This window comes from Mesoplodon mirus (assembly GCF_964341445.2).
Source record: "Mesoplodon mirus genome assembly, chromosome: 14".
NCBI lineage: Eukaryota > Metazoa > Chordata > Mammalia > Artiodactyla > Ziphiidae > Mesoplodon > Mesoplodon mirus.
In genome coordinates this window covers 71563996-71577272 of record NC_138990.1, presented here as the reverse complement: position 1 = coordinate 71577272, position 13277 = coordinate 71563996, and the positions used below count along the sequence as shown (strand labels likewise).

At 39.7% G+C, this 13277-nt stretch overlaps 1 protein-coding gene across 6 annotated transcripts in view; it reads right to left on the bottom strand.

Moving 5' to 3' along the window:
- Positions 1–13277, bottom strand: part of CCDC85A (coiled-coil domain containing 85A) — a 194421-nt gene that overhangs the window by 39121 nt on the left and 142023 nt on the right. For 5 of the 6 annotated variants that reach the window (XM_082642127.1, XM_082642123.1, XM_082642128.1 and 2 more), the window contains exon 3: positions 2444–2520. The exons of the other annotated variant lie outside the window; for it this stretch is intronic. In XM_082642127.1, coding sequence (XP_082498253.1) covers positions 2444–2520 — 77 coding nt within the window. The remainder of the gene's footprint in view (positions 1–2443; positions 2521–13277) is intronic. 6 annotated transcript variants of the gene reach the window in all.

Genomic DNA, 13277 nt, shown 5'->3' with positions numbered 1-13277 from the left:
AAAATAATACCTTCTAATCAAGGCACAGTGAACAAGCTCTTATAATTGGAAATCAAGTGTTCAGATACTGATACTAATTTATGCAAGGATGTCAACTTGTCACATTGAACTGACCTTGCAAATCAGCTCACATCATGAAGTCATAAATCCTTTCTGCAGGGAAATCTCACGATTATTTGTCTTAGTACCAATAAACATCTAAGAATAAATTACATATGTCTTTGTGCTAGTCGGCCCAAGTCTCAGAGTTCCACAAGGATTCACTTGACATGAGTCCCACTGCTCTAAAGTCCATTTACTGTTTTCCATCCTCAGATCTCACCTACTGTCCCTGTTCATTTCAGTTGTGTTTATACAATACAAGTAGTTGCAAATTGTGGTTCTATCATATCTATCTTAGCTATAAACGAAGGCAATGCTCTCAAATACAGAAATTTAACAGAAATAATGTTTATGAACTGACATATTTGTTGCATAAGTCCAATAGCATATTTCAAACAACAGATTTTCTTTGCATTAAAGTGCTTTGGACATGTAAAGAGCTGTTTAATTCTAAAACATTGTTTTTCCATTTTATCATCACTGAAATCAGCAAGAATTGGACATGGTATAATTGACATTTTTTTCTTTCTGAATAGTACACATGATAATGGTGCTTCTCACATCAATAACATCTTAGGTTCAATAAAACATGGTCTTTCTTAGCCATTTCTTGTGGGGAAAAACAAAAACAACAACAACTATCTTCTTAGATAAAAAATAGCAATGCATTTAAAATTATACGAATTGGGAGAAAATAGTTTAATTTGGAAAGCGGTTTAATCTCTTCTACTCTTAACTATGCAAGCATCTAAATATGCACACACATATCAAGTATAGTTGAGGACTCTTCTGATTTCCCTTCAAGGCCTCTAACACTCACTTTCACAGATTTTTAAAAATCAATCTTATAATTATTTTTGTGCCTCTTTTTCAGTAAGACAGCACACATGCATTCATTCAATACTCAGTATGGGTTTCAATTCTCACTCAGAGAAAAACCAAGAAACATATCTCTTTTTTCCCTCTTTCTTGTCACTTACATTCCCAGTTGCCTGAGAGATGGTATAATCGTATATAAAATAATTACATCTTTTAGGTTTCTTGGAACAGAGACGTTAGATGTTGTCAGTTAAAGGTATTAGCACAGTCATACTCTGAATCCAATATAAAAGGGAAAATGGCAAAGAAATTAAAAAAATGAAAAGTATAGAAGAGCACAGGAAAAAACTCTACCAGTAGTATTTTATTTCATAATGCAAATAATCCTTTCTGTCATCATGAGCATTGACATATGTACAGTTTGAGAAGGGTGAGAAATAGACTAATTTCATTTAACCTCGTGATTTCTAGCTGGATGGCTGGCCAGTGGAAGAAAGAGAGAGGCATTCCCATATGCAGTACCTGACAGCTCAAATCATCATCAGTGAGCAAAACTAGCTTAAAAGCGAAACAAGATTAAAAAGACCTAAAATATCTTTCCAAAGCCTTTGCATTAATTAAGTCTTTGTATTCATGTTTATATGTCTTCTCCTGAATTATAAACAGTCTTTGTCTTGACACTTAAACTGTTTACTAGCTGTTTGAGGTTTAATTTTCTCTTAGTCACTTATGAAATAGAAATAGTCACCAGAATGTAGAAAGAACACTAGTGACTAAATGCTGAGAAGACTCCTTTTTATGAAATATTAAAATACATTAGTGTCTACCTGGCTGTCAAGGAAACCAAGCTAGAATGAGTAGATTTGTTCAACTCTTCAACAAAACATTTCCCAAGAACCACGATCTCAACCAACAACATTCTCACCAAGATATCAGCCCGTGGAAAAAGTTTTTACAGTAAAACATATGGCAAGGCATTAAATCCCAGAAAAAGTGCCATTTTACATTCATCGGGGAAAACAAATTAAGCCCCAAAGTAAAAACTGTCAATTACTGTGATTACTTTGTTGCACTGAAAGAGTTCAATTACATCACAAAGAATTTTAGAAAGTACTCATTTAATTAAAATATGAACTCTTCAAACTACCTACAGCTTTCCCTAGCTCATAAATGAGCACATTTTCCATTTAAATAAGAGTCCGTTCCCTATATTCACCAACAACATGCATGACGGATGTGAGCAGTACCATCAAAGCACTTTCTACTTCTCATTTTCTCTTTCTTCTTCCTTTCAAAATGATTTTACATTCATGTTTTAGACATCTGTGCCCTTTAGTATCACACTTAAGAAGCTGGACAATATGATGGGTAAGTGGTTGATTACGGAAAGTAATCACGCTCTACATTGATGAATGGCTGTTGACAAAATGATTTCTATCATGTAACTGAGACTTTAAATTCCACATAAAATGCTACAACTCAAATGACACTGACTAGCTATGAGCTTCTGGAAGTCACCCACCTGGGGCAGCATGCGATTTTCCTCCTCCAGCTGTCTTACTCTTGCCTCCAGCTGCCTAACATAGGACAAGGTTGATTCTAAAATTGAAAAGAAAGAACTCACATTATACACACAGGTCTTGTTTGGTACACTGTCAGGATGTTTCTGGCTCCATTTATTCAAATCAGGTAGTGACTACTTAATCTGATATTTAGAAAAGAAGATTTCTCCCCAGAAGAACAATAACAGAAGCCATTAAAACCATAAGCAGTCTGAACAACTGCACAGTGTTAAGGAGAGTCAGAGAAATTTACAGGTGGTTAAGACTGTAGGCGTCTGCACACCATGCAGCCTTCAGAACATTAGACACGTTGAAGACACTTATTCCCTCTTTTCTACTTATTTTGCGTATGTATTTTAAGCTTTCCCACACATAAGACTTTTTGTAACATTCATTATAACAGAGAAATTACAAGGTCTTTTAAAAAAAAAGAAAATAAGAAGATATTTAAAATATCCAGCTCCCTTCATTTTCTCAATAAACTTTTCAAGTCTTAAGACCAATATTTTGTTCTTCTCACAAATCTATAGATAGTATGACTATACCTAGAGAACAGCTACAAAAGGGCTAAATAATGTTAGTCTGAATTTTGACTTTGATTTTCGCTGAGCATGACAGAGAGGGTGTAAACCAGGGCAGACTTGAAGTTTGTTGTTTTCAGTTCTTCAACAAGCTCAGGTGTGTGCTGACAGCTCAAAATCAGCATCATGCTTAGTATCTGTTCCATAGCGAGAAACTCTCGATTTTATAGCTTTACATTATGAAAAAGTTCACACGTGGAGCAAAGTGGAGTTTTCGTTTTGAGGAACCATCTGACAGTGACTCTTCTTCATTAAATCCAAAATAATCAACTGCACAGCATCATACTGCAACACAGTTGCAATTCATTCATTACCCAAGAGCAAACATATTTCAGGTATAGTGAAATGTACATGACCGAAGAATCCCTCCAGAGCATATTTCCACAGTTAATTTTAAAGCAGCAGGTCATGTGCATGTTCCTCAGCCTCAAAAACACGAAAGAGCAAGAGGCAAGGCCAAGAAGGTCGTGCATTTTAGAAGGAAACATTTGGAGCCCCTAATAATCTGCAGTTAGGATGGATATGTATGCAAATGAATACCTTGATCTGAAATTCATCATGGAAACTCTTAATTTTTATATGGAAATTGGTTATATGAACCCAATTCCATTTTGTGACCTCCAAAGCAACAAGGTAACATTTTATTTTCTTAAAATACACAAGAAACTTCAGTCCTTAATTCACAAATGTAAAAATTAAGCTCATCCTCAACCGGTTTACAGCACGCCTGTTTTCACAAATGTTTGCAGAAACTCCCCATCACTAACATTAATATAACCATCCACTGATCTCACACCAATGGTGACGACTTGCCCTGAGCATTTCTCAACAAGACAGAAACACAAGGTAAAGGAAGCTGAAGACATTTGCTAGAAATATGCTCTCATTTTTTTAGCTCAGTGAAATGTTAAGTGTTTGCTTTATGTACTCTTCAAAAGGGAAAAAAAAAGTATTTGGCATAAATGAATAACCAACTTACTTATTTCATGAATCCGCTTTACTCTAGCAAATGAATAAGTGATTTGCTGATCATCAAAATGTGAATGTAGATTGCCTGATTTACAGTTTTGCAAGCTCCCCTCTCTACTCTAAAAAAACAACCACTTGATAAGGGTCATTCGAGTGAAAAGTTGCTCAGAAATAGTCTATTTAAACCATAAACAAATAAAATTCTTTTTTCCTTTGTTCACAATTTACACTGTATCTTTATTGTCCCTATACTGCATCATCCTTAAGGCTGTGATACTGAAAGCAGCCGAAATGACTCTATACAGAGTGATTCAGGTGACATTTGAAAAATGCCACTGAATGGATTTTAATTCAGTAACTATCTTCAGTCACTTTAATCTATTTCTCTTCTTTAAATCTTTGCAGTTTACATAGCTGATGGTTTCATTAAGTTTCTACTTACATTACGAAAGTCACATCATGTCAGTTCCCAAAAAGGGTAAGTTCTTGAATTTGGAAAACATTACTTAACTCCAATTTTTAATGTCAAGTTACAACAGATGGAGTTCAAATCTCTGTTTCAAAGCATTCACTGCAAATATGGGCAGGGACAGGAAATGATAGGGAAGATTTTTAGACAGGTAACGTAAAAAAAAAACAAATTAGCTCCAAGGTAAAGACAAAGCTAAGGAAAGTTTTGAGTTCATTTGCTCCACAAATCTTTATTGCGTCACTGACGTGTGCTGGGCATTACGAGGGTTGGAATGAAGAAAAGGCCAGTTATTGCAAGTCCTAAGTTTCTCAGAATGCAAATTTCATTTTAGGATTACACACTTATGTGCTATGTTCCAGAAGCCCTGTTGTTCCAAGCTCACTCTCTTTTGCAATTATTATTTAACAATGAACAGATACGATGAATGAAAAAACACGTGTGTGTATGTGGTGGGGTGGGGTTTGGGGGACAGGAAGTATAGTTAATCTGCATGAATAAAAGAGAATTCACGCTGTTAGTTGTTTAATTCATCAAGAAACTTTTTATATACTCCTTTTATATGGGAGTGGAGCAGGCAAACTTTTTTCTGGAATATACTGGAAGATCATCACTGGGTCCCCAAGTCCCTGTATGAAGAGCCATTGAGGAAAGCATCCAATCCTTCAACTGTGACATGAGAGAAAAATAAACATTTGTTTTGTTAAACCCTCATGATTTCAAGATTTATTTGTTATTGCATCATAGAATACCCAAGCCCAACTACTAGTATATAACCAATAATGGGACAGAAAATATGTAAACATTTTAATAAAACATAATAAAGTATAAGAAATTCCACTTTAAAAAATACACCGCAGGGCTTCCCTGGTGGCTCAGTGGTTGAGAGTCCACCTGCCGATGCAGGGGACACGGGTTCGTGCCCCGGTCTGGGAAGATCCCACATGCCATGGAGCGGCTGGGCCCGTGAGCCATGGCCGCTGAGCCTGCGCGTCCAGAGCCTGTGCTCCGCAACGGGAGAGGCCACAACAGTGAGAGGCACCGTACCGCAAAAAAAAAAAAAAAAAAAAAAAATACACCGCAATCCACATCGCAGTCCTAGCTGATCATTAGAAAAAAAGATAAAATCTTCTGTGTAAGAAAGAAAAGGAGCCCCTTGTGTGCTGGAATATATTTGACCATGTCTCCTACAATCCCTTCCCCAAGCTGCTGCTTCCTTTTCCTTCCTTACACAAGGACCTTCCAGAGTGGTGTCAACTATAAGATACACACTTCCATTACACCCAGGAAGTGTGGAGTACCACTGTGCTCCCAAGAGAAGTACATGACAAAAATTGGTGCTTTTATTATAAAGTGATACATACATGCATGTGCATGCACACACACAAGTGCATTAGAATGTACTATCATTTGAACTGATCATTACATTTATACCAGTGGCTGACAGCTGTTAAAACAGATATCAGAATGTCATTTTGGCTTTCAGAACTCTGAGAATGAGGTTCCAAACGAAAATCAAGGCTCCTGCAGAAAACAGCCAATACTCTACATCAGGGGCACCCAGGAACCAGGAATCAGGCCTCACAGCAGGAGGAGAGCAGTGGGTGAGCGAGCGAAGCTTCATCTGTACTTAGCCCTTACAGCCGCTCCCCATAGCTGGCATTACCATCTGAGCCCCGCCTCCTGTCAGATCAGCAGTGGCATTAGATTCTCATAGGAGCGTGAACCCTACTGTGAACTGCGTATGCCAGGGATCTAGGTTGTGCTCTCCTTATGAGAATCTAATGCCTGATGGTCTGAGGTAGAGCTGAGGCGCTGATGCTAGCGCTGGGGAGCGGCTGCAAATACAGATTATCATTAGCAGAGAGGTTTGACTGCACAGAGACTATAATAAATCGCTTGCAGACTCATATCAAAACCCTATCAGTGCGACTTCCCTGGTGGCGCAGTGGTTAAGAATCCACCTGCCAATGCAGGGGACATGGGTTCGAGCCCTGGTCCGGGAAGATCCCATGTGCTGCGGAGCAACTAAGCCCATGCGCCACAACTACTGAGCCTGCGCTCTAGAGCCCATGAGCCACAACTACTGAGCCTGTGTGCCACAACTACTGAAGCCTGCGTGCCTAGAGCCTGTGCTCCGCAACAAGAGAAGCCACTGCAACGAGAAGCTCGCGTACCACAAGGAAGAATAGTCCTCGCTCGCCACAACTAGAGAAAGCCCATATGCAGCAACAAAGACCCAATGCAGCCAAAAAATAAATCAATAAATAAATTTATAACAAAACAAAACAAAACACTCTATCAGTGAGTGGCAAGTGAAAACAAGCTCAGGGCTCCCACCGATTCTGCATTATGGCGAGTTGTATAATTATTTCATTATATATTACAGTGTAATAATAATAGAAATAAAATGCACAATAAATGTAATGCGCTTGAATCACCCCGAAACCATCCCCCCAACCCAGATCCCATCTGTGGAAAAATTGTCTTCCATGAAACAGGTCCCTCGTGCCAAAAAGGTTGGGGACGGCTGCTCTATGTAGATATACAATATATTAAAGAAGGATCCTATCTTCAAGAAGTATATAACCAGTTGAGGGGCGATAAGGAGGAAAAAAAAATAAAGCAATAGGTAATATGATATTCAGAGCTAAATCATGTGAAACAGGAGTACAAAAAGATCAATATTGGCTGCAGTTCTTCCGAAGGAGAAACTTGACTAATGGATCAACAGAAGCTTGAGAGACAGAGAGATGCTAGTAGAGCCACAGGACGGACAAGAATGATCCTCTTGTAAACAGGGAAGAGAGAAGGAATTCACATGAAGGAAGAGAGAGGGACATACTGGAAGCAGAAGGAGGAAAAGCCAAGTTGCGTCCCACATTCAGGGATCTAAAGAAGCCAATGTCAAATCACAGTTATGCAAATGGTGAGATTTGCTTTTAACTTCCCCCAAGGGCATTTTATTTCTCTTTCCTGGGAAATCTAAGGACATCTGCACATTAGAAAAGCCAGGTTAAGCAAACAATACCAATGTGAAAATCCAATGACGTTCTCAAGAGGTTCTTTGGGTAAATCTTGGGCATGTTTTCAAAGCAGAAACCATTTTCTCCATGTATCTCACTTTTCTCTGAACCTACACGTAGAAGTTCACAGGACTTCTTGTAATAAAACAAGTATGAGAAACAGTCACAAGAATTCCACTAACACACATCTCATTGATTCCAATTTGAGAACTGGAATGTACCTAAGAGATTCCCTAATCCAACCTGTCCCCCATCCTGATTTATTTGGCAGATAAGAGAATAAAGCCCAGAAGGTAGTGAACTTGGCCTCTAACACTGGGGATCAGTTATACATATACATTCAAAAGATTCTGTTTCATTCCTGGGGCATCACAGGGATTCCCATCCTGGATCTTCTAATCACTAAGATGTCAAGCTTCTCACATAGACAGTTCAATTCTAACTTCTCCTTTTTTCTTCCTGATTTTAGATATTCTGGATGGACTTTTACCTTTAAAATAACTTGATATTCTCCTTGGACAATATCCTGGACTTGATTTCACTTCAATTTACCTGAAATGCATTCAATCATATAAAGTAGCTCGACTTCCTTCTCTGCTAGTTTGAAAATACTCTGGTTGAAATATTAAACCCTCTAATTTCCCCCTTGATTTCTAAAGCAGTGTTTCTCTCCCTAGGGGAATCCCATCCTTGAAATCAGCCAAGGATTACTCTGATTATTGTACATGAAAAGTTTACTGTTGATATTTGCAACTGTCTAAGGTTGGTCAAACTTCTGAGTAGTTTTGATTAGATGAAGTGCTGTCTGGTCTTCAAAATTTCAGGGCGAAAAATAAAACCTGGTAATGGTCCATTCTAAAACAAATTACAGCATTTGGAAGAATATAAAGGAGGACAATCATCTGGAAGACTATTGCTGCTGTGGGTTCATAGGTGTTAGCTTTTCTGTGACTGAGTTAGTCTCCCTCGGCCAGAGAGAGTCCAACAGTCACATGATTTCAAATCTGGAAGCAAATCTCTTTAATAAACCCCAACCTCTAAAGACACTGCTTGAATTAGTTCCAAATTAATCCCACCATCCACGGGCTTTTACACATTCCGAAGGAAAAGACTTCAGAACTATATATTTAAAAAATTATTACTGTTCTAAAAGTGTTTCTCTTTCTTCCTCAGGCAAGCAGAGGTCAGCCTCCTACTTAGAATTCGTATGAGCTCCAGAAGTATAAGTGATTACATTTCTCACTATAATTTGATGCTTTACTTATTAAAAAAAAAATCTTGTTGGCATCAGCAGTTTCGGATTTGCCTGGATATTTAACTCAGGCTGCTTTATTGGCAGAGGTAAAATTTTTAAATTTTTAATGGGAGCTTTAATTGTCCTAAGTAGGTAAAAAATGATGTCAGGTCTTGCTCTGGTCCATCATCTATGAAGCTAATTCTACTCTTGTCAGACCCTTCTCTCTGTGGCAATCTGAGGGAAATAGGAGATAGTTATTTTCTACCCGGTCCTCCCATGTACAAACCTGTTCACTGTTATTCACTGGCCCCAACCTAGCTCTGGGTCTCTGCCCACACCTTCCCTTGCCAAATAATCATTCTCAGCCTAGTCCATACTCCTTATTTCTCTATGCATGTTATGAAAAACAGCCTTCTAATAATTAGAATATCCAAAGATTAGAATATACTGCTTCAGATGATAATGTGATTCATGTTCTTGGAAATGCTTGGAGAACGCTCAATGAGATGCTGCAAAGATTTCTACCTGTGTGTGCTGCTGGGCTAGTCCCTTTACCTCTGAAGATCAATAATTCTACAGTTTTAAATTCTGCTCCCTCCATAAATCTCTTTCATTTTCCTTATCATTTGCCAAGAAATCATATATTGAGTGCCTTGTGGTATTCCTTTACCTAGTTGTCTGTATGTTATTTATTTTCATGTTTTCATTTTTTGCCCAAATATGCTACTTGAAAATATTCCCTTAAACCCTACACAGTGACTGTTGGTGTTTCCCGTAGAGATTTAATACATATTTATTGACTTCCTGTAATATCAAGACTTGGTCTTCACCCAATACTGATTATCTGCTGTGTGCCAGACACTGTTCTAGATCATGGAGATACAGCACCAAGCAAAAGTGATAAGGTCTGTGCATTCACAGAGTGCACATTCCAGAGAGGAAGACCGACAATGGAGAGCAAACACACTCCCCTTTGTGAAGGCAACATGCGCAATAAAGGCAAGGAAACAGAACTAGCAGAGTTGAGCGGAAGTCCAGCTCCATTAGGGAGCGTGGACTAGAAGAGCTCTCTGGGGACTACAGCCTGCAAATGAGCCAACTATGCAAAGAGCTTGGAGAAGAGAGTTCTAGGCATCGGGAAAGGGGGGTGCACAGGCCCTGGCTGGGAAGACTCCTCTGCTGGAATCCAGCTGTGACGGGGGAAGGGACAGCAGCTTGAAACTGGGATCTGTCTGGTCCCCTTCCTCCACTACTTAAATTTTTTTTTTTTTTTTTTTTTTGCGGTACTGGGGCCTCTCACTGCTGTGGCCTCTCCTGTTGTGGAGCACAGGCTCCGGACGCGCAGGCTCAGTGGCCATGGCTCACGGGCCCAGCCGCTCCACGGCATGTGGGATCTTCCTGGACCGGGGCACGAACCCGTGTCCCCTGCATCGGCAGGCGGACTCTCAACCACTGCACCACCAGGGAAGCCCCACTACTCAAATTTTTAAAAAACCTTGTGCTCCCTTTGGCTGTTTACACTTCAACCTAGACTTTAACCCTTTGACTATTAGTTTTCCTTTGTGACAAAAACCTTAGCATTACATTTGGTTCCACCCTCTCACATGCCCCACTTCCCATCCATTGGGAAATTCTGTTGACTCTGCCGCCAAGATATCCTGAAAATCCAGCCTCCCACTAGTCTCCTAACAGGTGTCCTCACTTCTATCTTTGCCTCCTCTCCCAGGTCTACTATCATTCAAAGTCTATTTCAAACCCATGGCAGCCAGGGTTTTCCTTCTAAAATGCTAAGTCTGATCACGTCATTCTCCAGAACCACGCAGGAGCTCGCCATTTTGCTCCATATAAAAGTCAAGGTCCTTAAAAAGGCCAGCAGGGCCCCATGTAATCTGGGGACCTGGTGCCTTTCTGACTTCATGACGTCACACCTCTGCTCCAGCCACAAGGCCTCCTTTCTGCTCCTGGACACCCCAGGCATACACGAGCTTTAGTCGTCCACACTCTCTGGACTGCTTTTCCCCCAGGGAGCTGCTTGGCCAATTTCCTCACTCTTAACAAGTCTTTGTCCAGATCTCAGCTTCTCAGTGAGACCAAGTCCTCTTCGTTTAATCCTGTAAACTACTCCCACCTCCGCCCCACATTCTCCTGATCTCCTTTGGCCTGCTGTACTTCTTTATTTTTCTTCAAAATACTTTATCACTTTCTGTCATATAAATTAGCTTGTTCATATGTTATGTTTATTGTATAAGCCCTGTCTCTCTCCATCAGAATGTCAACTCCACAAGGCAGGGATCTTTGTCTGTTGTGTTGAGTGATGTACTCCAAGCGCCTAGAATAGTGTCTGCACATTAAAAAGTTATTGAATGAGTCAATCAACCCATTACACAGATGGTGCCCTGAAAAGAAATTATTTCATAGTACAGGTCTACAATTGTCAATCACTCCAGGTAAGACTGGATTTGTGTCTGAATGGAGCCTAATATCAATTCTGTTGTGCCAGTGAACATGAAGGACATTCTAGAGAACATTAAACTTTGGATGGAAACATTGGGGAGGTTCTCAAATTAAGTCAGATCTAATCACTGGTGGGTAATTTCAATAAGAAAATCTGGGGACTTCCCTGGTGGTCCAGTGGTTAAGAATCCACCTTCCAATGCAGGGGACGTGGGTTCGATCCCTGGTCAGGGAACTAAGATCCCACATGCTGCAATGAAGATCCTGTGTACCACAACTAAGACCCGACATAACCAAATAAAAAGAAAAAATAAATGAATAAATAAAATCTGAAATGTGTTTTCACCAGGCTCAAAAAAAAAATGTCTTATGGGGGGGGTGGCACATGGTGGGGGGAAGGTGAGGAGGAAAGAGAAGGGAGAATACAAAGAGGGATAAAGAGAAAGAGACAGACATAAACAGTTATGGGAAATGTGCAAAACATGAACCATTTCTGCCACTAACATCTTGGAATACAATATAAATGCCTTCATCTGGACATCTGCTTAAGTTGATAAGGTTCCCCCTTTTGGTTAGAAATACCACTGGAAGGAATTTAAACTTCACCTGGACATTCTCCTTCCAGACACTCCCTGCGAGGGAGTGGTGTACCGAGGGGGAGGGCACAGGAGGAAGCATAGCTGTGGGGCACAGGGCAGGTGCCAGCTGGGCCCTGACTGAGGGTCTCTGAGCTGTGATAGAGCAGCCTGAGGAGGGCGGAGAGCAGTGGTCCGTTCAAAACAGGTTATGTTTCTTCGTGAAGAGAAAAACCTGTCATTTCAAAGGAAAAGGAAACAGAGCAATGTGCTGTCCTGTTTATTAGAATGAAAGCTGGAAATACTGTATCCTTTTCCAAGAATGCTTTGACAGAAAAGAATCACGAGTGTTATTCCTCTAGCGCCAGGCAAGTGGTATGTTTTTGGAAACAGTCCAGATTGTTTTCACTTATTATTTTCTATAAAAGAGTAAATATAATAGTTAAATGGATATTGAAATCCAATGATTTGCACATAAACCAATTTAAAACAGAAAAGAAAATCAGGGTCTATGTCCTACCTTTGTTCTAGAAAATAATTACCAAAAAATTTTCAAGTTTCTCCTCTTTCCAAATGAGAGTGTTTTTAAAATGGGAGAGAATGGCATTTTGTTACCTATTGGCTATCATCCACCTGTACCTCTTCCTTGGGAATTGGCACCTGGTTGTTTCAGCTTCCATTTCTCTCTAGAAGCCAGAGGCTCCATGTGGCAAGGCCTTGCCTTATAGTTACTTTCCGAGCTGTCCTATGATTCGCATAGCTGCTATGTGCTAGAAGGTGTCCTGTAAATTTCTGATGAACGAATGTCCTCAACATTCGGTTCCCAACTGCTCTGGCTGCTACTCCAAGTTTGTTGCTCCCCGAACAGTTTCAAGCAGTTAACTCAAAATGCAGTCAGATTTCCACCGAAAAATCACACAATAGCAAGCCATCGAAACGGAACTCTGGCTTAGAGGAAATTTGTGTGCCCTAAAATTGCCTTCACTTTGACTTTTCCCTTTGAAAGCATCAACTCCATGAAGGAGACACTAGGTAAGTAGCACTGAACTGGCCTAAAGGACTGGGGACTCTATGGAAAATATTTCAAACTCTAAAGAGCTGTTTAGCATGAGCACCATTTTAACAGCTATTCAGGGTTAAAACGTGTCTTACTTTCCATTGTTATGTTGCTGCTGCTGCTGTTGTTATTTCCCAGAGAAAATGCTGCCTTTTCCCAATGCCAGAGGATAAAAATTGATGCCATTTTAAGAAATGTAACAATTTCCTTCAGTGTATGCGGCCCCCTTGTACGTGCATCTTGTCAGCATTGTCAACGAACAAGGAAGCAAATCTATAAGAAAACAAATTTTATAGACAGTAAGTCTATAAAAATTTTATTTTCTCTTAGGATAATTATTTTGACTTTTTGTGTATATTTAGATATTTTTAGAAGCCTATGCACAGTTTTTTTTTTACTGTCATACATGGCAGCAAAATAAAAATA